This window comes from Chironomus tepperi, unplaced genomic scaffold (assembly GCF_022539635.2).
Source record: "Chironomus tepperi strain 1889 unplaced genomic scaffold, CSIRO-AGI_Ctep_v1 contig_269, whole genome shotgun sequence".
Lineage (NCBI taxonomy): Eukaryota > Metazoa > Arthropoda > Insecta > Diptera > Chironomidae > Chironomus > Chironomus tepperi.
This window is the reverse complement of record NW_027226391.1, coordinates 87,796-114,754: the sequence shown is the minus strand read 5'-3', so window position 1 is coordinate 114,754 and position 26,959 is coordinate 87,796. Positions and strand designations below refer to the sequence as shown.

Below are 26,959 nucleotides of genomic sequence, written 5' to 3'. Positions count from 1 at the left end.
CAAAAATACTTCAATAATGACTTTTTTTTATTCTCATTTACAGCTACGGAATATGGACTCTTCTTGTCGGATGAGGACAGTCGTCAAGGAGTATGGTTAGAACCGGGACGTAATCTTGGATATTACTTACTTCGTAATTTAGATGTATTGGAATATCGAAGAAAGTTGAGAACATTAAGAGTTCGTATGCTTGATGGTGCTGTTAAAACTATACTCGTTGATGATTCACAGCCAGTCTCACAATTGATGGTTGTCATTTGTACAAAAATCGGTATAACAAATCATGAAGAGTACGGTTTGGTTCGTGAAGAGCAAGAGTCACAAAATGAAAATCAACCAGATAATAAATCGAATTTTGGTACATTAACATTGAGACGTAAATTGACTGGTGAACGTGATCGTGATGCTAAAATGGAAAGTTTGAGGAAGAAATTGAAGACCGATGATGAAATCAATTGGGTTGACAATAGCAAAACACTTCGTGAACAAGGAATTGATGAGAGTGAGACGGTCTTATTGCGTCGAAAATATTTCTTCTCTGACCAAAACATCGACTCAACAGATCCTGTTCAATTGAATTTGTTATATGTTCAAGCTAGAGATGCCATTTTGAATGGTACACATCCGATTACACAAGAGAAAGCATGTGAATTTGCTGGTGTACAAGTTCATATACAATTTGGTGATTATATTGAATCAAAACATAAGCAAGGATTTTTGGAGTAAGTAGGCATAGATTCTATTTTTGTGATTTCATACCTAACTTTAAATTTTATTTTTTCTAACAGCTTAAAAGAATTTTTACCAAGCTCATATGTGCGCGTAAAGAACATCGAAAAGAAAGTATTTGCCGAACATCGCAAACACGTCGGTGTCAGTGAACTCGACGCAAAAGTTTTATATACAAAAACAGCTCGTGAATTGCCAACTTATGGTGTTACATTCTTCCTTGTAAAGGAGAAAATGAATGGAAAAAACAAATTGGTGCCTCGTTTATTGGGAGTTACAAAAGACTCCGTGTTACGTTTGGATGAGAAGACAAAGGAAATTCTTAAAACATGGCCATTAACTACTGTTCGTCGTTGGGGTGCTTCACCAAATACTTTTACATTAGATTTTGGTGATTATGCTGATCAATATTATTCCGTTCAAACAACTGAAGCCGAGCAAATTGTACAACTTATTGCTGGCTATATTGACATTATATTGAAGAAGAAACAAAGCAAAGATCATTTTGGAATTGAGGGCGATGAAGGATCAACTATGGTTGAAGAAAGTGTTGCTCCGTTCAAGTAAGTCTTTAAACTTATTATTGTTTAGATTCAATCCTTAGAACTGAAAGTTTGAGGAACAAATGAATCCTTAACTATTCTTGCATAAGTAATTCCGAGAAGAATTGTACTTATTAAGTCATTATAATTTTTACAGAGCCTCAATTATTCAACAAGAAATTACGAAAGTTGGACGAGTAAATGAGGAATCAATTTATAAGCCTGTATTAATTCGCGGAGTTGATGGTAAGTCGTAAACACAGTCTAATCCTATTATTTAAATCGCTTACCCTTCATACTGTTTATAATTTTGTACTTCCTTTTATTTTTCACATTTTAATTTTTGGTTTTATTTTGCATTTATTTTATTTTTTAAATATGTTAAGCATCACGTACATTCACAACTGGCGAAATGAATTCAGCACAATTTGGTGCTATTGTTGGTCAAGTTAATTTAGCTCATCAACCGCCAATGGTAAGAATAGATTTGCAAACTTTATTATTTTTTATATGCTTAGTTTAAATCCTTGCACACATGCACACCTTTAAATGCTTTGCCTTCACTTTCATGATTTTCTTGAGTTTTTTTGTAAGACTTCTTCTTCACTTGACATCTGAAGAGGATTTTTATTATTCAAAAATATCTTTTATGTAAATGACATGTTTTATAAGAACAAAAAAACAAAACTTTTTCTCTCATTCTTATTTCATGCTGACATTTGCAGCAGTTTATATGAGAACAGTGAAAGGCGTAGGTGAAAAAATTTCTTATTCTTATAATTTTCATAATCAAATTTACAATCAGAAGACATCCTTAAAATACAAAATTAAGCATAATGCTAATGATTCCTTAACTTCCTATACAGCTTCAACAGACTCATGTCAGTACAATTTTGACGGAACCACAACGTGCCTTACTCGGATATATTTCAGCCGGTCAAGAAGCAATCAGCAAAGCTGAACGCGATCTTGAAACAAAAGCTGCATTACCGCCACTTGGAACTGATCCTGGATCATTACAATGGCGCGAGGAAACATTGGAAACATCGAAACAAACTGTCACAAGTCATTTGTCAAATATGAATGCTGCCACCGCACAAGTTGTTACAGCTGCAAATGCTGAAGATGTTGATCATGATGCTGTCGGTGCTGCTGTGTCACAAATTGCACAATCAATTCCAGAAGTTACAAAGGAAGTTAGATTGATTGCAGCTTTGATGGATGATGACTTTAATGGTGATAAATTATTAGATGCTACAAAAAAATTATGCAATGCATTTAGTGATTTGTTGAAGGCTGCTGAGCCTGAAGCTAAAGATCCACGTCAAAACTTGTTCAATGCTGCTAGTCGTGTCGGTGAAGCTTCTGGTCAAGTTTTATATACGATTGGAGAGGAAGATGATTCAAGTAGAGAGCTTCATGATATGTTGCTAGCATTGGCTAAGGCTGTCGCTAATACAACAGCTGCTTTGGTATTGAAAGCTAAGTCTATTGCTTCTGAATGTGATGATGAGGCTACCAGAAATAAAGGTACATAAAGCCTACTGACTCTTTTTTTGTGAATATTTTAATTAATTTTTTTGTTCATTTATTTAAACAGTAATTGGTGCCGCTAGTCAATGTGCTTTGGCCACAAGTCAATTGGTTGCATGTGCTCGTGTCGTTGCTCCTACCATTCAATCACCAGCTTGTCGTGAACAATTGGAAGCAGCTGCTCGTGAAGTTGCTAAAGCTGTAACTGTTCTTGTAGAAGTTTGTAATGAAGCATCCGATAATCATGAACTTAAGGGTGATTTGATGGCTGCAGCAAAAGAAGTCTCAAGATCATTGACTGACTTATTAGAACACATCAAATTATGTTCTCGTGAGCGTGCAGTCAGAATAGAAGATGAAAATCCAGTCGACAATGTTCTCGTTGCAACAGACATTTTGGTATCATCAAGTGATCCACAAGAAATGATACGTCAAGCAAAAGCACTTGGTCAAGCAACTGCTGAATTGATAAAGTCAATCAAAGGTGAAGCAGAACGCAATGAAGATTCAGAAATTCAAAGACGTTTATTAGCAGCTGCAAAACAACTAGCAGATGCTACAGCTAAAATGGTCGAAGCAGCTCGTCTGTGCGCAAGTTCACCTCATGAATCGGCACATCAAGAAGCTTTGCGCCATGCTGCCGAAGAATTGCGTGATATAACTGCAACAACAGCAAAAACACCAGCAATGAAACGTAAATTAATTCAACGTTTAGAACAATGTGCTAAGCAAGCTGCTTCATCAGCCACACAATGTATTAGTGCTGCACAAAATGCCACAAATTATAGCGAGGATATTGAAACAAAAGAAATATTGATTCAAGATTGTCAAGCAGTTGCCGAACAAATTCCAAGATTAGTATCTGGTGTTAAAAATACTTTGGCACATCCCGATGATTCGTCAGCACAATTTGGTTTAATTGAAGCTTCTGAACAATTTTTGGAACCAGGAACTCAAGTTGCTGCTTCAGCTAGAAATCTTCAGCCAAGTGTTCGCGACCATGCTGCTGCCACACATTTGAGCAAATCTTCCATTACTTTAAATCATTCAATTCATGAATTAAGATCAGCTGCTCAGAGAGCACGTGAAGCTTGTGGTGGAAATGAATTAGAATCAGCAATTGATGCTGTTAAGAACTTGAGAAATGTCCTTGCTGATACAAAGCGTGCAGCACGTGATGGATCATTGCGTCCTTTGCCTGGTGAGACAGAAGATGGATCCTTCAAACTTCTCGGAACTACAAGTAATGGAGTAGATGTCGCAATTGTTCAATTATTATCTGCAGTTACACAAGGCAACAGTTTATATGCTGGCGTTGCTGGTAGAGATACTGCTTTAGCTCTTGGCGAATTCACAAAATCAGTACGCGGAGTTGCTGCAACAAGTAAGAATCCAATGGTAATTGATTGTGCTGATGAAGTTATTATTGAATCGATAAGATTGATTGAGGAAGCACAAAGAACATTGCAAAATCTCGGAAACCAAGAAAACCTTTACGTTAATGCTAAGCGTGTAAAGAATTCTCTTGCAAAGACACAAGATTGTCTTCCAGGATTGAAGGATATCAATGAAGCATATGAGACCATTACTGAACTGAGACAAATTCTTGATGAAGGTCAATATCCACCACCTTCAAGACCATTCGGACATCTTCAAACTGATTTAAAAACAGCAGCAAATAACTTGAGTACCGCTGGTGGAAGAGTTGCTCAAGCTTATTCAAGTCCAATTCAATTAGCAAATACTAGTCAAGATTTTTGTGGTGCTTATAAAGAACTATTGACTGTTACTTTGGAAATGGCTGGACAGACACAAGAAGAACATAATCGTGTCGTTATTGTTGATTCACTTCGTGGAGTAACAAATCAAAGTACAAGCTTGTTAGGAACAGCTAGAAATGTTGCAGCCGATCCTGCATATCCAAACTCTAAAAATGAATTAGCTACAGCTGCACGCCTTGTAACTGAAAGTATCAATAAACTTGTCGATGTATGCACACAATCAGCTCCTGGACAAAAGGAATGTGACAATGCAATTAGATCCATTGAATCATTGAGACCATTGCTTGAATCACCTCAAGAAGCATTGACCGACCAAGGATATTATGATTGCCTTGAGACTGTCATGGACAAGAGTAGAACACTTGGAGATGGAATGACAGGCATTGCAAACAATGCAAAACATTCTCAGCATGTTGAATTCGGTCATGCTGTCAATTCTGTTTCTGAGTCAATTCGTGGATTGATTGAATCAGCAGCTCAAGCTGCTTATCTTGTTGGTGTTTCAAATCCAACAAGTGCTGCAGGACGTCCTGGTTTAGTCGATTCATCAGCTTTTGCTCGTGCATCTCATGCTATTCGTCAAAGTTGTGATGTCTTGAAAGGACCAACAAGTACTCAACAGCAAGTATTATCAGCAGCAACAATTATTGCAAAGCACACATCAGCATTGTGCAATGCATGCAGAAATGCAAGTTCAAATACCCAGAACCCTGTTGCAAAGAGACATTTCGTTCAAGCAGCTAAAGATGTTGCAAATTCGACAGCATCGTTAGTTCGTGAAATCAAGGCACTCGATCAAGATTACAGCCCTGCTTCAAGAATGAGATGTTCAAAAGCCACTGAACCATTATTGGATGCCGTCAGTTCTTTGTGTCAATTTGCATCATCTCCTGAATTCGTTTCAATACCCGCAAAAATATCAGCTGATGGACGAAGAGCACAAGAACCAATTTTAAATGCTGGTCGTGGAATCTTAGACGGTGCAGTTGAAATGGTTAAGACAGCAAAAGTTTTGGCAGTTACACCAACAGATCCACCAATTTGGCAACAACTTGCAATTCATAGTAAATCAGTATCAGAATCAATTAAGAAACTTGCATCAAGTATTCGTGAGAAAGCACCAGGTCAATTGCAATGTGAGTCAGTCATTGAGATTCTCAACACATGTGATAGAGACTTGAATGCAACATCAATGGCAATTGGAATTGAAGGTCTTCAGCCAAAGAAGGATAATAATATTCAAGGTTACACCGGACAGGTATTAAATGCAGCAAGTGAATTGATTGATAAATTAGAACCAGTAAAATCATCAGCAAAGAAAAATGCAGAATCATTAGGACATGCTGTGAGTCAAATTGCAAGACATATTGTGCCATTGACAACAGGAACAATTGGTGCATCATCACACGTTATTCATTCGGGTCAACAATCCTTACTTATAGATCAAGCAAAATCAATTGTCGAGAGTTCAATTCAATTAGTGCAAGTTGCAAAGGAAGCTGGCGGAAATCCTCGTGCAGCACATTTGCATCAGGAATTAGATGAATGTGTCGAATCAACAAGGGAAGCAATTTTAGAATTAAATGCAACAGTTGAACGATTATCGACTGAAAATGGCGTCGTTACTGGATTAATTGAACAAATTTCACGTTCAATATCTCGCATAACTGATAAGCGTCAATCATTCTTAGGTACATCATTGAATGATACATATGTTGATTATCAAACAAGAATGGTTCAATCAGCGAAGGAAATTGCTCGTCATGCTAACGAAATTAGCGCTAAAGCTGCTTTCGATCCAACAAAATTGGCACCATTATGTGTTGAAATGACAAGACATTATACACAATTGGCACAAGATTCAGTCGGTGCTTCGTCATTGACAACATCGCCTGATGTTTCCATCAGAATTAAGAATACTGTCCAAGATTTGGGTCGCTCAGTAACACACTTAATTCAATCAACAACTGGTGTACGTAAAGATGATGCAAGCAGTTTACATGAAACACAAAAAGGTGCACGCGATGTCTCGGAGAAAGTTTCGCAAGTTTTGGCAGCAATACAAGCCGGTTCAAGAGGTACTCAAGCATGCATAAATGCATCAAGTACTGTTGCTGCAATTATTGGCGATTTGGACACAACAATCATGTTTGCCGCTGCTGGAACTTTACATTCCGATGGCGAAGGTCACTTTGCCGACCATCGTGAACATATTTTGAAAACTGCCAAAGCACTTGTTGAGGATACAAAAGTTTTAGTTGCTGGAGCTGCTGGTACACAAGATCAATTGGCTAGTGCAGCACAAAATGCTGTCTCAACTATTGGTAAGTGCTAAAACTTATTAAAGTCATTTCTGATTTATTTCTATAATAAATTTTTCCAATATTTTTTACATAACAGTCCAACTTGCTGAAGCTGTTAAGAAAGGCGCAAGCTCACTCGGTTCCACACAATCCGATTCACAAGTTATGGTAATGAATGCCGTAAAGGATGTTGCCGCAGCACTTGGCGAACTGATTAATGCGACAAAATTGGCTTCTGGTAAACCAATACACGATCCAGCCATGAATGATTTAAAAGATAGCGCAAAGGTAAGTTGAGGAATACAAAATGTGAATAAAAATTTTTAGTCTTGAAATTCTTCAATAATTTCTTCTTTTTTTTATTGTGACGGATAAACACAATATTATAATCTTATGCTATACATATAAATCGTTCCTAACATGCTAAAACATTGTAAAAATTTACTTCTACTGTCTCGGCAATTAACCAAACTTGCTTTAAATATTTTTTTGATATTTTAAATGATTTTTTGAGAGTGATGCATTGAAGTGTACTGAAGTAAGCCTTACTATTTAACCCGTTTTTATCCTTAGCAGGCAAAGAGTGTGTTTTTGAGAGCAGAGTAAGCTAAGAGCACGCTCGTGAGCATGCTTAACTAGTATACTTAAAATAGTATACTATAGTATACTTAAAATAGTATACTATAGTATACTTAAAATAGTATACTATAGTATACTTAAGTAGAACAAGCTCTTGAAACAATCCTCATTGCCTGTTAGGGTATGGCACTAACCAAAACATAAAATGATACAGTCAGTTCCTTTCTAATCTGATTTTTATCTTCTTTAATGCTGTGTTCCCTAATATGCAAAGAGCATGCTTTCAGAAGGTGGCTCTTCTAGAGTATACAAGCTAAGCATACTCGCAAGAGTGCTCTAAGCTTGCTGTACTCAAAGCTTGCTGTGCTCTAAGCTTGCTGTGCTCTTAAGAACATGCTCTTTGCCTCCTATGGGTTGCTAATCCAAAACTACCTTTAAAGTGAAACTTCTTATGCTGCATAATAACCTTAACGCTTTACTATCCATACTAAATGCACAAAAAAGGAGTTGAATGAACTTGATAATACTTTATTACCTTTTTTATATGGAGGATATGTCGTTTAACCAATGATGCATATATTTAATTTTTTTTTTGTAAAAGTTGGTTCCTTTTTTTATTTATTTTACACGAGGGCACTCGACTTCACATGAAAATTTTATATATTTTTTTGGACGAGATGTTTTTTAATGAAAAAATTTTGTTTGTATGTTGTAAATTAAATGAAATCGATGCTCAATGACTGAGAATGACTTTTTTATTATTTATTTATTTATTATTTGTTCTGTTGAATTTGCACGAAAAAAAACATAATTAATTTTTTTCCTATAAATGGTGTAAAAGTCTTGTAGTCTATTATTGCTGTTTATTTCTGTTTTTCTAGTGGATACTTGAGGGATGTACAAAAAAGTTGAACTTTTTTAAAGTTTCTTACAATTTTTTTATGTTTGTAAATTTTACTTACAGATGCACATGTCAGCATCAAAATAAATATGCACCCTATTCAAGTATCACAATGAGAATATAGAAAATACTTTTTTTTCACTATTAATCTCTCATATAAGATTGAGAATTTTTTATTTTTTGATTATATGTTGTAAAATTGTTGTGCTTGTATCAGATGTTTCATGTTTCGTACATAAAAAATTATACTCTTTTTTAAAATCAAAAATACACAACAAGACTAAAAGCATATAAGATAAATGAAAGATTGTAGAACAAATTGGGGTCGTTCACTTACTATCGGGTCGATGTCTAGAATTTTGGAATGCTTGTAAGAGAGAGAGGTCTAAAAAGTTGTGGTTAAATAACCATATACAATGTGGGCACATAGTTCAACAGAAAAGGAGCATGAGTAAGCACACATAATTGAGCATGCTTGATTATTTTGATTGAGTATACTCATGAACACGCTCATTCAAGTTAGTTTGCCCTAAGTATGCTCATTGCTTACTGGGGATAGTCAATCCATAAGTTGAAGAGCAAAGCTCTAATCGACAGATAATCTTTACCTATCCATCCTCCTAGACACTATAACTTTCCTTTATCTTCTTGGTTACCACAGTTATAGATGATCTGATGTGTAACCTAAAGGGGTAGGGATGAGTTGTTTATACTCGAACTTCAATTGGCAACCATTTTGCAGAATTTTATCAAAAATTGCTAAAATCAACCCTTAACTTTTTCCACAATATCTATCTAAAAAGCTTTTTTGAGAGTTCAGACTCCAGTGGAAGTCCTTCCAAATTGGAGTTCTTGCAACTCTACCATAAGAATGTTCGGAGGGAGTCTAGACCTTTTTAAAATTGGAGGAAATATTGAGCTTCTTAAAAATGCCAAAACCTCATCGAGGTGGTTGAACTCTTCTTTGGAACATCATTAACTATTCCTTCTCTTATGGTTAGAAGTTGCATCAATAGTGACACTCTCTATAGATAAGTGGGAGCAGCCTGAGCGTCATACATGTTACCTACCGCTGAACTAGATGAAATATCCAAATTGCAACATTCAAATGTCATCAATAGTGAACAACCCCCATAAAAAATCCCTTTTGCTCTACAATATTTCATCATCACTAAACTTTCCAGATATTTAATCAAAAAATTCTTAGTATTCACAAAATACACAAAAAACAAACACCTGAAAAAAAAAAATAAAAAATAGATAATTTTGAACTCTAAATCTTTATCTATCTCTATCTCTGTGTTTTTTGGTTCTAAATCGTTAAGGTTAAAGCTGACGGCAAAAGAAATATCATGCGCCCTGAAAAAGAAGAACAATTGTTACGTCTGATATCAACGCCCATATTAGAGGCTGTTTCGAAAATAGACGCAAATTAATGAGCAAGCAGCAAACAATTCAAAATTTTATTTTTTTTTATGATACACGAATTACTCGATTTTTTATTTTTAGAATGCATATCATATCAAGTTATTATTATCTGTATTGTATACTTAATTATGTGTTCATAGATAGACATTTTATCAAGTGCCATATCCCTTATTAAAAAAGTATAAAAAACATATCATTTCATACAACCTCTTTTTGCATCTTATGACAATAAGTTTAAATCTTAAACAATTGCACCACTTTCGAAATAAAATATCAAAAAATAAAGCCTTTTCAAATTCCCTAGGTAAATTCAAAATTTTTATATTTTCATATTTTTTCCAATTTTCTTTTGGGAATCATGGTAAATAGTGAAGGTTTTGGTTGAAATTTTCAAAATTTGGAAATAACGCTCTTTAAGTTTTTGAATCTTTTCGCGATTATTGGATAAATTTTCAAAATTTTAGAGTAACGGTCTTTTAAAATTCAAATTTTTACGATGTTTTGGTTAATGTTTTGAAAAGTTTGAAGTAACGGTCTTTTTAAATTCAAATTTTGAACTTCAAGTTTGGAAAATTCAAATTTTGAACTTGAAGTTTCGAAATTCAAATTTTGAACTTTTCAAATTCTTTGTTTACATTTCAAAAGTTGAATCAAATTGAAATCTTTATAACCAAAAACAGCTTTAATACTGTTGCATAATAACGTTGTTCTTTAGCATTTGCTTTTTAAAATATCATAAAGGTCAATTGTCAATGTTTAAAAAGATTCCTTAAAAGCAGAGGTCGTAGTCGGAAGGTTTTTAGTCGGCTTTAGTCGACTAAAGTCGACTAAAATTTAGTCGACTAAAGCCGACTAAAAAATTTCTGAGAATTTTCTTTGTCGACTATAGTCGACTAAAACCGGCTAAAGCCGACTAAAGCCGCGACTTAGATCGACTAAAATGAAATTTTTACACTTGTGAAGTATATGGAATTTCATATAAAAAATTCCATTTTTTTTATTTCGAAGTTCGAATCTCATAATATTTTTTCAACATTTAACTACTTTATAATCTCAGAAAAGACTAATTTTCTTATTCTAAGATGCAAAACTCCTAAAAAAGCCGATTTTGCATAGATTTTCTTATTAAATCTTGAAAATTTCACGAGAAATCCGAATTTTGCCTCAAATTGCTAATTATTGGATGAAAAACACTAAGAAATACTGAATTTTGCTTCAAATTTTCTTATTTAGTGAGAAAGCCGATACAAAACTTGGCTTTCCTGGTTTTTTTTTATCCCAAATAAGATAATTCAGGCAAAATATAAAATTTTCGAGAGTTTTTCATCCAAAAATTAGAAAATCGAGAAATAATTCGGATTTTTTGTAAATTTTTCACGTTTTAATAAAAAAATCTATGCAAAATCGGCTTTTTTAGGAGTTTTGCATCTTAGAATAAGAAAATTAGACTTTTCTGAGATTATAAAGTAGTTAAATGTTGAAAAATATTCAAAAAATATTATGAGATTCGAACTTAAGCTTGTTGGAAATCAAAAAAAGGAATTTTTTATATTAAATTCTATATACTTCACAAGAGTGAAAAATTTCATTTTATTCGATCTTAGTCGCGGCTTTAGTCGGCTTTAGCCGGTTTTAGTCGACTATAGTCGACTAAGAAAATTCTCAGAAATTTTTTAGTCGGCTTTAGTCGACTAAAACAAACTTTAGTCGACTATAGTCGACTAACACCGACTTCGACCTCTGCTTAAAAGTGTAAAAAAAATCATTTTAAAATTCAATCTCAAAAAAAGAAAGTATGAAAGCTTGTGTCAGATCTCAGTTTACATTGAATGACTTTTAAGTTTTCACAAAGCTTTCATATCAATTTAAATAAAAATTCATTTCCATTCTCAATATATATTTTTATGGTTCTTGGTTTCATGCGAAAAACTTAATTTCATGGCTTCACTGTATCATGATTCCTATACTTTCGGTTATAAATTATCACCAACCAAAAAAAATGGGACATAAAAATTAAGACTACTTTAGACTACTTCTTTTATATGTACTGACTTTCAGTTAAAATTTTGCAAGTTTGCACATTAACACATACAACAAAAAAACACTTCCCACATCACATCCTCTACTTTTTTTTATATTTTCATGCAAGTTTTACACATTTTTTAACATTTAACGATGAATCTTGCGTTTTTTTGTGTTTTTGCCGTCACGAATTTAAAAATTTTTAACTTTTTTTTCTCATAATTTTCAAAATGTTCCATTTTTATGTTCCATTTTTTGTGGATTGCACAACAAATAATATTTTAATTCCCCCTGATTGATTATTTCATACTCAACAATAAATCCACTAATTAATACTCTTTTTAATTAAATTTATTTCAAACAGGTAATGGTTATGAATGTGACATCGTTATTGAAAACAGTTAAAGCTGTTGAGGATGAACATACGAGAGGAACACGAGCAATGGAAGCAACAATTGAGGCAATTACGCAAGAAATTCGTTCAATGCAATATTCTGAATCGAATCGTACATCCGCAATGCCATCGACACCAGAAGACTTAATCCGTGTTACCAAAAATGTAACTGTAGCAACTGCCAAGGCTGTATCAGCTGGTGCAAGTAATTCACAAGCTGATATAACTGCTGCCGCAAATATTGGACGTCGTGCAATTTCTGAAATGTTGATTGTATGTAAATCAGTTGCATGGAATTGTGCTGAAACTCCTGATTTAAGGCAAAGAACACTTGATGCTGGTGGTGCAGTTGGCAGTGCATATCGTGAACTTCTTGAAGGTGTCTTGAGAAACTGTTCAGCTGATGAACGAATGCAATATTCACGTCGTGTTGCAAAATGTGTGACAGATTTAGTCAGTATGGCACAATTATTAAAAGGATCCGATTGGGTTGATCCTGAAGATCCAACTGTTATTGCTGAAAATGAATTGCTCGGTGCTGCTGCTTCAATTGACGCTGCTGCTAAGAAACTTGCCAGTTTAAGACCAAGAAGGCATCCTGACATTAAGGTACGGAAACTTTATCATAATTAAATTAACTATAATATTAAGTGGTAATGGTGTAAAATTAGTGATTAACATAACATTAAATGGAATGGAATGAAGAAGTATAATTCATCTGCTAATACCTAAATAGTATTATTCTACACATGCATGTGACATGACCATTACGTTAAGATATGTTTGATATTCTTGGTTGTTGCATTTATATCATCACCCAGGAATCAAACATATTATTAATGTGATGTGTCGTTAATTCATCTCTTTGTAATGATAATCTTAAGTATCATATGTTGGTGGAAGGTAAAATGTAAATTAGTGACATACATAATTAACATGACTTAATATTCTTTTGAAGACATCAGTCACTAATCTATAAATTATTAATTTATACAGCAAACAGATGAAAATATGAACTTTGATGAAATGATCCTTGAAGCTGCAAAGGGAATAATGGCTGCATCATCTACTTTAGTTCGTGCCGCAAATGCAGCACAACGTGAATTGATTGATCAAGGAAAAGTTGCCAAGCGACCACTTACATCGTCTGACGATGGACAATGGTCTGAAGGATTGATTTCTGCGGCAAGACTTGTGGCTGCTGCTACTCACAGTTTGGTTGAATCAGCTCAGAATCTTGTACAAGGAGTTGGTACGGAAGAGATGCTTATATCATCAGCAAAACAAGTTGCAAGTTCAACAGCACAATTATTAATTGCATGTAAAGTAAAATCAGATCCAAATTCCGAAAGCGGACGAAGGTTGCAAGCAGCAGGAAATGCTGTAATTAAATCAACAGACAATTTAGTTCGAGCAGCGCAACAAGCAATTGAGGGTGAAGAGGAGCATACATTAAAACTTAATAGAAATATGGTAGATGGTATGGCACAGGAAATTAATGCTCGTTCTGAAGTGTTAAAAATGGAAAGACAACTTGAGGAGGCAAGAAATAAATTAACAGCGATACGACATGCAAAATACCGACAACGAAACGCAGCAGGATATACAACTGATGAGAGTGACTTTGAAGGTGGTAATACAAGTGCTAGTGGATATTATGCTGGACAACAAGGATTTGCCTCACCATCACCAACACATATGAATCGATCAGGAAATGCCACATCACCATCACCAAGTAACTTCCAAAATCAAATAAATTCAACGACATATGAGCAACAACAGCAAATAAATCAACAAATAATTACACAACAAAAGAGATCAAATTTATTAACAGCTAATGCAGTACCAAAACCATACAATTCCTCAATATTGTCATCCGGATCACCATCTCCACAGCCTCCACCGCCACCACAACAACCAATATCTCCAATTCAAAATCGCATCTATGAAACCACAACAATTACCAATCCAAATCTAAATACAAGATTCGACAAGTCACGATTGGAGCAATGCGTTCAGGATTTACATGAGAAAACATTTGGAAAGAGTTCGCCTGTTAATACATTAAGTACATTCAAAACGACAGTAACGACTAATGTTGCTCCACCAAATGACGGAAAACAAAATTATGAAGGATATACTACAAGGTAATTATTACTAACTAAGGACATTATCCAAGGATTATAATGATTATCAAATTTTTTTTAATTAACTTCCAGTAGATATGAAACCAGAACGTTCCAAACCACAGACGGTCAGCCAATCAGTAATCTTAATGAGGAATTTGCCAGATTACAACTTATGAATCAATCAAATGGCGGAGTTAATGGACAATCATCGACATTACATTCAAGCAGTTCCTCACAGTCATCACACCAAAAGATCATTCAACGAATGGAAATGAAAGAGAGTCGCCATGTATCCTCGTCGTCCGACAGCCGAAATTATAAGCTTCAATAGAAATAACAAAAGTCTTCTAAGCAGTTTATTGTTGTTAAATTAATGAAAATAATAATGTTTTTAAAGTTTTTTGTATTTTACATGCATGCCAATATGTATTTATCTTGTCATAGCATACTTGGATCCAGAAATCTTAAAATAGTTTAAAAAAATAACGGTTAAATTTAATTTGAAATCAATATGTATTTATCTTCTCATAGCTGTAATGGATCCAGAAATCTTAAAATGTTTTAAAAAATAACGGTCAAATTTTATTTGAAATTTGTAACTATGAAAAATTCAAATTATTTCCGTTATTTAACGGTCAGTTTCTTAACATGAGAAGATAAGTTCATATTGATATGTGCTGAAATTAAAACACATACACAAAGTGCCAGAAATGAAATTTTTTATGACAAAATTGTGGACAAAAAAAAAGTAACTTTTACCTTACTGATCTTGATTTTAGTTCGTGGAATTTTAACCTTACTGTTTGATTTTAGTTCGTGTGACTTTAACCTTAATGTTGTTCGTGGAAGTGACTTTTACCTTACTGGATCTTGATTTTACTTCGTGAAAGTGACTTTGACCTTACTGGATCTTGTTATTTGATAGGGAAAGCAACTTTGACCTTACTGGATCTTGATTTTACTTCGTAAAAGTGACTTTTACCTTACTGGATCTTGAAATGAAACTTAACTGTCGTTTATATTCATTTATTGACAAGATAAAGTCAAATCGAACTAAAATCAAGAAGAAATACTTTTACGAAAAAAAACAAGATCCAGTGCGGTCAATTAATTTCAATTTGAATTTACATAAAATTTAGCATCCATTAAATACTTACAAAATCATAATGGGACAAAAAAGTTAAAAATATGCCTAAAGTATGCAAATTTTAGCCGCCGACATTATATATCGCGACAATTTTTAATTGTCAATTTTTAACGAAAAAAAGGAATGAAGTGAATGGGAAACTTAAGAACGAAAAAATATAATTTTTTTGCCAATAACTGTGCCATTTTATGAACGGGGAATTTGAGGGAATTTATTGACTTTTCGCACTTTTTAACGATGAAAAATATATAAAGAACTTAACATTTAATACTTGCTTATTTTTAGATAAAAAAACTACATACTTATTTTAACTTACTTAATTTGTATTCACCAAAAGTATGAACGATAAACTCATTAATTATTCATATTTTTTTTCGTCTTAATTGTAAATTTGATAAATCTACTAATTTTTTAGTATTATATTCTACAAATAATAATATTTTATTAAAATAATAACGAAAAAAATTTAGAAATTTAATAGAGTTTTGCGCAAAATTAATGTACATTTTTACAATTTTTATTCAATAAAGTAAAAAATTCTAATCAAGTAAATTTTATATGCAAATTTGTCATTTCTTGATGTTTTCAGAGAGTAATTTATTTCAGGAAAAAGCTCATGAATAAATTTTGGGTGGATCTCCAATGAACCATCAAGAATTTTCGTCTAATTGTCGTTATTTTTTTTCATTTTTGAATTTGAGCAACGAGATCAACGGTTAAAATATTTTTGAATTTTTTTGCAGCCAACTTCATGTGAGATGCGAAAATTTTAAATGCAACAATTTGGTGTTGAACCATTAGAAACAATGTGAATTATTACAAGGAGTATGCTGTCTAAATTTTAGTTAATTTAGTTAACTATTGAATGAGAAAAATGGATTTTAATATTGATGATGCAAATAACGGTCAAATTTTATTTGAAATCTAGTACTCATTTTCAAGTCAAGGGAGGAAGAATTCACAATTTTCAATAAAATCTGTCTGAAACTAAGACATAACTAACAGGTGATTTTGACATATCTGCAGTGTTTATTTACATTCAGCAGATAGTACTAGAAACAACAAACTTTCTTAAATATTCAATACTCACTCAAATATATTTCCAAGTGTCCATCCCTTGAGGTTTGATTCACAACAAACATTTTCAGAAGTAAATCATTAAATTAAACATAATTAAGGATACTGAAGTGTATTATTACATTTAAGGATGTGCCTGGAAATGTCACAAGCACCAGATAAGACTTCATCCGATGTGTCTCAAATAAGGAATTCTCAAGAGCTCAGAACAAATTTATTAAATATCTCAAATATATTAAATACTGGATTATCAGCAGAAACATTGGATATTTGTATACAATTATGCGAAGCAGGCGTTCATCCACAAGCACTTGCTAATGTCATTCAACAGATCAGAAGAGAAGTCGCTCAAATTCAACAAACAAGCCAAAATGGAACTAATACGACTAACGAATAAAAACATCCAGTGAAGTTTCTTGTTGATTAATGCACATAACGCTTATCTCATTTGTTGTATTAACTGCCAATTTTATTGCGATGCATACTCTAAAGCTGTTAAAGATTTGTGAGATTAAAAATCATTTTTATTAGTTTTTAACGTTATTTAATGAAAATTAATTGTTCATTTATCTACAATACAATCATCATTGTCACTTAATACTAAGTTTCTTCTTGTTAGAGCTGCTTGTCTTAGCTTCTAGATATATTTTTCAAAGATCCAGTTGAAGCTACGACAAGCATTTCTGTTTTCCATTCATTACTTTAATTAATGTGTCCAAATGTGTCAATTTAAAGACTTAAGGTGCTGGAAGCAGGAAGATTAAGTTTTAATTTGATCACTTTTGAGATTTGAAGCTTAAATTACAGGAAGTGTGAATGTGAATCTTAGGATTAAAGTTTGTTATGATGGATTTAAATCCAAGATTAATTTTAATCCGAAGATTTATTTAACTCCTGGTTTAAGATTCTTTGAATCTATCTATCCTGAATGAACTCTCGAACATGTCCAAACTCTACATCTCGAATTAATATTAGTTTTAATCGTAATAAATGCATAAAATAAACGTTGATTAACAAAAAGTTGCTGTTGCTGCTTATTCCTTTCAGCTATAATTGGCAAAAATTGCAATAAGGAAGCTGAACAGTGTGGCAATGGCATCAATATTAATCCTAATAGCATGTGCACCAACATTACATAGATTACTTTGGCAACATGTTTGGCAAGCATGAAGCTTCATCCTCTCCCCAATTATTATACATTCATTTTCACACTGTTCCGTACAGTTCCTCTGCAATGTCCATAACTTTTTATCGGATGTTGAATTCTTATCCGACATAGTATAACTAAATCTCTTTACAGAACAATATCGTTCCGTTTGTGAACATTTTTTGGTCAAATCAATTTGGTTCGTTCTTGTATTGTTGATATTCAGGCAATCATCACCATCAAACATGTCACAATGATAGCAATATAAGTCATTAACTTTTGTTTCTGCTTCTTTTGTTCTATGATGTACGGAATTGAAATTATTTTTGTTGCTGGATGCTGAAAATTAGGATTAATTTGATTAAATATGTAAAGGCACAGAAATCAAATTGAAAAATTTCACCAAAATCTATGAAAAATATTAGAAGAATGAGAGCAGCACTTCGACTAAATAGGTAGTTTGATGGCAGATGCATTGAATGACTTGATGGATACATCTTTTGGCACCAAAAGTGAACTTAACTCTAATTAAAAGAATTTTTTCACTATCTAGGAAGATTTTACGTTCTTCATATCAAATTTTGTATTTTTCCTGAAAGAAAATTTTTTGGATGGGAGGTGGGGTTGTGTGCCACCCTCAAATATAAATCTAGTACTGCATATCTCTCATCCAACTCAATTTATTATTATTTGACATATTCTAATGCTCTATAATTTATTAACGTAACAATTTTTATTATTTTACTGGAAGCCATTCAATCTTAGGATTAGTCACGAGCTGATCACGATCTAAATTGTCCAGCATCTGTGATGTTCTTCTTACATAATTGACAAGTGCTTCAACTTTTACAAAATCATCGCATTCTGCTTCGAAGAATCTTCTCCAAAGTGCACTAGCTAATGCTTTGTCATCAAATGATAATCCTTCGTCGTATGATATCAGACTTGCCTGAAACTGCTCGGAAAGAATCGTGACTTGCTTTCTTGTAAATGATGGATTATCGGAACCTAATTTCTTTGATCGTGTCTGAACATCAGACCACATTGTTTCGACTATACAATTCCTTAGGAATCTACCATCTTCATTGTTATTTGAACCTTCCTGCATTACTCGACATGATAACATCCAGACGTGAAGTTCTGTGACCAAAAACCAGGAATTGAATGCATCTTTCATGCCAAATTCATTGAAAAATTGTGTATAATTTATTCCATCTGCTATATTCTCATATAGAAATACCCCAGCTTTCATAAGTTTCTAGAATAAGATTTTTATGTCATTCATGTGCCAAAAAATTTATAGTTAATTTAACTCACCGATTTTGTATTTTGCTTTACGAACTTTTTCACAATCTTTTTCAATATTCCATCATTTGGCGGCATTGAGCTGAGCATTTTTGCTGTTGAGTATGGCACTAAAGCTGTCCGATTTCCATAGAAATCCTTATTTATGTTGATCAGTGCTGAATTCGCAGGAAGTGAAATTTTTACAATGTTTCGCAACAAATTCCTCTGTAAAATAGGTGTTAATTAGTGCTTTGAACTGTTTTACACTTTAGATCTTATACTTACACACACGATAGGCCTTAAAATATTCATGATTCCTATTTAAAATTTAGTTAATTAACGAAAGTTCAGTTTTTCACTGTTTTCCTCAATGTTTTGATTCTAGTCGGAAATTGACAGACGGACAAAAAATTTGAATCTTAAACGACCGTTATGTTATTTTGATAGCGGAAATAGCTGGAAATATGAAAATTACTCAGCCTTTTGGGAATCATATTTAAAATCGTCTCGATAATTTGGAGAACTAAAGGACATGCCTATCATTCACAAAATTTCAGATATTTATCTCCCGCACTTTTAAACCGATAATTTAAAATTTTTAATGACGGTTAAACTGAAACATTATTTATTCTAGAAGCAAGCACATTGCTTGTTTAGTAAACAAAGTAAACATTCAAATCCATTCGCAATAATTATGGATGCAAGAGCACTAAAAAAGGAGAAAAACCGAAAAAGGAAACAAGATCTCCTAATTAAGCAAGTTGAACAGCAGGAAGCAGTCAAAAAAGCTAAAATAATTCAACAAGAGGAAGAAGAAAAACTTAAAAATAGTGACATTAAGGAAAGTGTAAGCACAATCTCAATTGCCGTGCCTGGATCAATTTTAGAGAATGCTCAATCACAAGAATTAAGGACATATTTGGCAGGCCAAATTGCCAGAGCAGCATGTATCTACAACATTGATGAAGTTATAGTTTTTGATGATAAGCCATCCAATAATGTGACTACTTCCAAAATGCAGCAAATAGAGACAGCAGATGGTGTAAAAATAGCCAGACCGTGCTGTATCCAATTTGCTAGAATTCTGCAATATCTAGAATGTCCACAATATTTAAGGAAGTACTTCTTTCCAATTCATAATGATTTAAAGTTTAGTGGACTTTTAAATCCTCTGGATTCACAGCATCATTTGCGTGTGACATCTGAATTTTTGTATCGTGAAGGAATTGTCACAAATAAGCCACATCCGAAATTTTCATTCGTCAATGTTGGTCTATTAAATGACATTCTCGTCGATAAGCAACTTCCAGAAGGCATAAGAGTTACAGTAAAAATTCCACAAAATTCAGACCTGAAATCGAAGAAGCTTAAAGGAGTTATTGTACCACCATCGGAACCAAGACGTGTCACTGGAATTTATTGGGGATATAATGTGAGAATTGCCAATAGTATTTCGCAGGTTTTTTCGCAGTCACCTTATGAGGATGGATATGACTTAACAATTGGAACTAGCGATAAAGGAAGCAATATAAATGAGACAGAAAGAAAATCACTGAAATACAACCATCTATTAATTGTATTTGGTGGCATTTTTGGACTTGAAAATGCTGTAGAAAATGATGACAATTTGACTGTTGATGATCCAAGCTTGCTATTTGACAAATACTTTAATGTCGTGCCAGATCAAGGATCAAGAACAATAAGAACAGAGGAAGCTGTTTTGATAACATTAGCTGCTATGGCCAATAAGTTACAGGCAGAAAATGAACCACCAGAATTCAAGTACAAAGACTTGATAGCACAGAGTGAAGACACTGGAAATATTCAAACATTAGAACCAATGAAAAGGAAGAATAAAGTGAAAAAGAAGAAGCAGGAAGTAGCACCAGCTGCATCTGAGGAAGAAATTGACATGGACATGGATAGATTTGATTAAAAATTTATTTTAACGGAAATAAAAAATTTGAATTTTTAAAAAATTATTGAGTTTTGTACCCCTTATTATCGTAGTAAACTTTCCTTCGTTCAAAAAAACCGTTAAAACGCAACGAAAAGTTTATTTTGAATAACAACAAACATTATTAATTAATTTTTACTAATATTAAGCGTTTATAGTAAACGATAACATGCCTCGAAGACGAAAAGTTGTTGTAGAAGAGCAGGAAAATAAAGAACCAGAAGTAAAAGAAGTTAAAGCACCAAGCAAATCGAAAAAGACAAAAGAACCGCCACCGCCAGCAAAAAAATTAAGGCTCCAGCCTGAATGGCTTATTGGAGATGGCTTGAATATCGCTAAAATCATACTATCTGTACAAAAGAATGACTGTAATAGCAATAAGTGCCTCGGAGAACTTCAAAAATTATATAAAAAGGTAAATATTTACAAATTTGTTGTTGCTTTAATTCTTACTGGATATTTACTGGATCTTTATTAGATGTCACATTCATCATTTATGAAGTCATTTCTCATGACTCTCCGTACTTTTTTGACACAAGAGGATGGAAATGAATATTCATCGAGAGTTTTGAAGTTTATTGGAGTTTTTATTGCTTCTTATGGAGAGGAAGTAACTGATTCCGGTGCATCACATCCAGTTGTCGAAAGTTCGTTTACTGAACTATTAGGGGTAAGTGACAATAATTGATTTATGCTAGATAAACATTAAATAATTTATAAAATTATAGATCACAAGCAGTCAAGTCCATATTCGTGCTAGAATATGTACATTGGTCACGAGCATCATGACTTCATTCTCACAAAAAGCAGAGCTTGATGAGACAATAATTGAGAAGATTACTGAACGAATGCTGTATTTTATGCGAGATACATCACCAATTGTTCGTGCTCAAGCTATTGTGGCTTTACAACGTCTACAAGATCCAGAAAATGTCAATGAAGATCCAGTAACTAAAGCTTATGTCCATCATATGGAATCTGATCCAGCTGTAAAAGTTCGTCAATCTGTAATTACAGCAATTGCCAAAAAGAATTACAATATCCCAAATATTTTGGAACGACTTCAAGACGTCGATGAAAAAGTTCGTCGTCATACATATCTTCAAATGTCTTCATATTCAGTCAGAAGTTACAAAATCGTTGATCGTATTGCAATCTTGAATGCTGGTCTTAATGATCGTTCTGATTTGGTCCGTAAAGCAGTAACTAATGTTTTATTGTCTAACTGGATTGGTGTTTATGAATTTGATTATGCTGAATTTATTCGTGCCATTAAACTTGACTCGACAGAAAAGGATTTAACAAAGTTCAGAACTCTGGCTGAAATGGCATTGAGTGAGATCTTCAAGTAAGTTTCGATTAAGTTTCGTTAAAAATTTAACGATTTTTTCTGTTTTGAAAAATAACGATTTTTGAACTTTCAAATTTGAAGTTCAAAATTTTTGAATTTTCAGAAACCGTTAAGATTTAAATATCGAAAAATCGTTATTCAAGCAAAATTATTAATTATTTAATTTTCACTTCCAGGAAGCGTAAAATCAGCGATCTTGTCTCGTACCTTGAATTCCCAGAAAACAATGAATTCAAAAATTGCATAAATGTTGAAAAGTCAACATTAGAACAGCTTATAGTCTGGAAAATGGTCATTAAAAGCTATCAGGACTATATTGATGGAAAAAGAAGTGAAGGAAATGATGCAACAATTGAGAATGATGACGAAGACGATGAAGAAGAAGTTGTCAATCATACAGTCTCAAATATGGACATAATTCCTGAATTGTCAGTCTTCTGTTACTACGTTGAGAAATTTATGAATGACTATAAATTTGGAACTGAAAATGAAGTGAAATTCCAACGAATGTACTTTAATCAATGCATCGTAACGCTTCTTGAGATCGTCCAACTGTATGATTTAGGCGATGAAGTTGGAAAGAACAGTTTGTTGGAACTGCTAAAGTCACTTTTATGTAATTATGATTTATCAGAATATTCAATACATGAAATAGCAAAATTGACTGAAAAGATCATTCCATCAGTTGAGCAGCGCTTGACATTCTTCAATAAGATCATTTTTGAAATGGTTAAGCCTGGATCGCCATCAGAATACAGTCGACAAACGATAATTGACGATTTAATCAATAAATCAGATATTGACAGAAAAGTTAAGGCAAATGACATAAAATTGAAGATGATGGATCTTAAGGAACAAGAATCAACTCTCGTACAACGTAAACAATATGCTGAATGTCAACGTGTGTCAGAACAATATCATAAATTAAATGAGGAATTAATTGATCTTTTACGTCCAATAGCTGAACAACATTCAGTGGAATCGACACAATCATTGCTTGAGAATCTCACAGTTCATGCCAATATCAAGAAAATCACACCACAAGAGATTATTAAGAATTTGAAGATTTGTTACTACTCAATAACATCAAAAGGTGTCAAAAGCATGAATCATGATGTCCTGCAAATTTACAATGAATTTGTCCGTTACTATCTCGAGTCGACTGACTTATCGACAAGAATCTGGGCATTAAAAACAGCAACTGCATATAGTTTACTCTATGAATCAATTGCAAAGGAAATTTACATCATCCTTAAATCTCAAGTTTTTAAAAGTGTCCATGTCCTGCTATGGGAATGCTCAATTGAGTGCATTTTTGATCTGTTGCTGAGATATTCAGTCGAGAAAATGGATGGATTTGACAATAATGATGCATCGCTATCGATGACACAAAATCGTAGTAAAAGAGGTGGAAGGACTTTATATACAGACATAGATCCAGATGATGAAGATGCTGTTGATGAGATGTACATCATAAAGACACTTGACATTATGCAAATGTTGACACATCTTATGGAACAAAGTGTCGATAAAAAGATTCTTAAAATAACAATTCATGGAATGTGCAAGATGATACTGCATGGCATATACAGCACACGGGAATTACTATCGAAATTCTTATTGATGTATTTTAATCCAGCTACTGATTCTGAGATTAGTCAATTGTTGGGAATATTTTTGGAGAATATAATTAAGCGAAAAAAGCAGGAATTGCTGCATGATGCCTTAGTTCCGACAATTTTGACATTGTTTGAGGCTCCTTATGACTCGCCATTAAGGGAAGTAAAGCTTGAAACTGTCTTAAAATACATTGTTGGAGCTACAAGACCTATTTTCTGTAGTAATGGACTTAATCTTCACAATACATTAAGTATGAAGTTTGTGGAACTAATGAAGGACAATCCAGACAGCAAAGAGATCCTTAAAGTCTTTTCAAAGGAATTATTGGAACTGGAAATTGGTGAAGATCCATTGCTGAAAAAGGATTTGGTTAAACAAATTGAACAGCTACAAAAAGACTCATCTGCTGATGTCCGTACCAAAAAATATTTGTCTGACTTCTGCAAGATCCTTAATGGAACTTATCGACCTCCATTGAAATTCTCAAGTACAGCTAGAACACAAAATGATGAAGATGATGATGAAAATGCAATTGAAAATAATGATGAAGAAGAAACAGTGCCAAATGAGGAGGAAGAAGCTCAATTGACGGTTCCAACAATACCAGAATTGCCTGAAGAGGAATTAACAGACAATAGTGCTCAGGATGTTTCGATGTCTGATGTCAAACTAAAGGAATTAGATGTTAATGTCATAAAACTTGACATTGATGCTAAAATGGGTGAAACTGTTCAAACAGCAAGCACAGCATCGACAAGTGATGGTAAGTTTCTCTATTGAGCTTCTAACGGTTTTTTAAATTTAAAATTTTTGACAGTTTTTCAAATATATTTCAACCGCCATTTTTCAAATTTTACTAAACCGTTATTTTCATCCGTTTAGATATCGGATCTACATCCAGACTTGAAGTCAACGAGACATTAAGTGAAGATATCGAAATACCTGCCACACAAGAACATATTGATATAAATGAGACAAATGTTGAGCATGAAGTAATTCCAGCTACTCAAGCTGTCGATATATCTGAAATTCCTTCAACTGATGATGACAGTGTTGAGGAAGCCTCAAATGATGATGTAATTCCACCGTCCCCAGTCACTCCATTAACAGTTGTTAAGCGACCAGGACTTGGAATAAGGGGACGAAGAGCCAAAAATTCTGTAGATACAGTAACCGAAGAAAATGAAGAATATCCAGCAACTCCAATATCCACAAAGAAAAAGACAGTGATTAATAAAAGGCAATTGGAAATTTCAAGATCAACACCAGCCACGCCATCTGTTAGTTCACCGATGAGGAAAACTGCTAGGACAGTTACAGCTACGCCAAAATCAGCACCAAGTACACCAACAACTTCCCAAGATTCTAAAACTGTTTCAACTCCAAAAACACCTGCCACACCACGCCGTACACAAAGTACAATACAATCTACACCTGTCACACCACGTCGTACACAAAATACAGTACAGTCTACACCAGTTAGATTGTCGAATTTACCGCCATCGAAAGCTTCCACACCAAATACTGAAGGAAGAATGACAAGAAGCTTGAAAAAGGTCGAAATTGCACAAAATACAACCGTAACTCGAGCAACAGCAAAGGTACTGAATGTTAAGCCAGCGAAGCCGTTAAAAGCACCCGAAAGTGATGCTGAATCTAAAAAGAAGCCGGTTACAACCAGATTACCTGTTAAACGTGGATTGCCTGCACCTGCAAAGATTGTGGCTGCTAAAACATCCACAGGATCAACTAAAACATCCACAGGATCAAGTAAAATATCTACAGGATCAACTAAAACATCCATAGGATCAACTAAAACATCCACAGTGTCAGCTAGGCCTCTCCGTCAAGCTGCAAAACCTGAAGCACGAGCTGCTATGAATGCTCGTCCGCGGTGGAAGTAAATAGATCTTTTTTAATTATTACTATATTTTTGATATAAATATGAAAACTTTTTATACTTTATTTTTCTATGCTAGTTGATCGGAAGCGGAAGTAACAAAATTATGATTTTTCTTATTTTTTATACATTAATTAATGAGATCAATAAAATAATTAAAATGACTTAAAAATTGAATATTACTACAAATTTATCAGCTGGATCTTACTTTTTGAACTTTTAAACTGCCATACTCACATCATATTTAGTAATTAAATCAGTTCGTATACGTACAATAAGTAAAAATCACAAAAAGCTTAATTAGTCAAAGTAATGAAATTGTTCGGATAAAAATTCGGATTAATCATTCGCTGTTGTAAGGTTTTCAAACATTTTGCAGATACTTTCAAAATCCAAAAAACCGTTAGTATATAAGCATGCATTCTATCCTTTATTTTCAAAAGTTTTTTATAGTTGATCATTCCTCCTTGATATCAACAGAATGTAAATTTAAGTCTTTTTTTAATGACTTTACAGCTTCAATTGCTTTAGTCTTATCTTTTGGAAGTCGTGATTGTAAACGATTTACATCTTTTTGTAAAGTTGTTTCCCTGGATTTTTCAGCCTTTAACTTAGCTTTTTTTTTAGCTTTTGATCTCTTCGTAATTTCGGATCTTTTTCGTCTATATTCATCTGGATTGATTAACAACTGTCTTTGAACATATTTCCTAGCCTGTTCATTTACTTTTTGCCTATATGCAGCTAGCTTTTCTTCATTTCCGGGTTCTTTCAATTTTGCCTTGAATGCTCGTGATCTTCGAGCAGATAAACTTATTTAAAGGTATTAAAAAAATAGTTAAAAATTTGTCACAAATTAATTAACTAGATCTTACCTTGTTGACAATTCTGGCATTGATTTATAATGTAATTAACAAATAAACTAATAGTAAAAGCACATGTGAACAGAATTAGAAGCATATTTTGGTTAAAAATGTAAAAAATCCGGATAAATATTGAATCGGATTATTGTACACCAGAGCAGCACATTTTGAAAATAATTCAGCCGTTAAAAATTTGAAATCAAGAAAACCGTTAAATTCCAGAATTTCAAGAATCTAATTGAGCATCCATATTAAGCTGCAATTTGCGATAA

The 26,959-nt window shown here is 33.4% G+C and overlaps 4 protein-coding genes across 9 annotated transcripts in view; 3 read left to right on the top strand and 1 right to left on the bottom strand.

Annotated features, from left to right (window-relative positions):
• rhea (Talin_middle and talin-RS domain-containing protein rhea) overlaps positions 1-14,840 on the top strand; it is a 47,772-nt gene extending 32,932 nt beyond the window's left edge. For 4 of the 6 annotated variants that reach the window (XM_070642215.1, XM_070642217.1, XM_070642216.1 and 1 more), the window contains 10 exons: positions 44-722; positions 789-1,292; positions 1,429-1,517; positions 1,658-1,746; positions 2,138-2,801; positions 2,872-6,909; positions 6,986-7,176; positions 12,183-12,821; positions 13,209-14,359; positions 14,432-14,840. In XM_070642215.1, coding sequence (XP_070498316.1) covers positions 44-722; positions 789-1,292; positions 1,429-1,517; positions 1,658-1,746; positions 2,138-2,801; positions 2,872-6,909; positions 6,986-7,176; positions 12,183-12,821; positions 13,209-14,359; positions 14,432-14,672 — 8,285 coding nt within the window. In that variant the 3' untranslated portion in view covers positions 14,673-14,840. Of the gene's footprint in view, positions 1-43; positions 723-788; positions 1,293-1,428; positions 1,518-1,657; positions 1,747-1,996; positions 2,023-2,137; positions 2,802-2,871; positions 6,910-6,985; positions 7,177-12,182; positions 12,822-13,208; positions 14,360-14,431 lie in introns of all 6 variants that reach the window. The other 2 variants (XM_070642220.1, XM_070642219.1) reach the window with 2 other exon arrangements.
• Positions 14,841-18,368: 3,528 nt separating this feature from the next.
• Positions 18,369-19,396, bottom strand: Uqcc1 (Ubiquinol-cytochrome c reductase complex assembly factor 1). Its single transcript, XM_070642241.1, has 3 exons — positions 19,285-19,396; positions 19,030-19,224; positions 18,369-18,970 (listed from the first exon to the last, which is right to left on the bottom strand). Exons 1-3 carry the CDS (start codon positions 19,309-19,311, stop codon positions 18,449-18,451), a joined length of 744 nt encoding a protein of 247 aa, XP_070498342.1. The 5' UTR covers positions 19,312-19,396; the 3' UTR covers positions 18,369-18,448.
• A 247-nt stretch (positions 19,397-19,643) lies between these two features.
• LOC139091966 (putative methyltransferase C9orf114) lies at positions 19,644-20,949 on the top strand. The gene has a single exon (XM_070642226.1). It carries the CDS (start codon positions 19,694-19,696, stop codon positions 20,933-20,935), a length of 1,242 nt encoding a protein of 413 aa, XP_070498327.1. The 5' UTR covers positions 19,644-19,693; the 3' UTR covers positions 20,936-20,949.
• A 97-nt stretch (positions 20,950-21,046) lies between these two features.
• Positions 21,047-25,991, top strand: Cap-G (Chromosome associated protein G). The gene is made up of 6 exons (XM_070642242.1): positions 21,047-21,371; positions 21,435-21,626; positions 21,685-22,304; positions 22,484-24,690; positions 24,810-25,827; positions 25,907-25,991. Exons 1-6 carry the CDS (start codon positions 21,126-21,128, stop codon positions 25,908-25,910), a joined length of 4,287 nt encoding a protein of 1,428 aa, XP_070498343.1. The 5' UTR covers positions 21,047-21,125; the 3' UTR covers positions 25,911-25,991.
• The last annotated feature ends 968 nt before the right edge of the window (positions 25,992-26,959 follow it).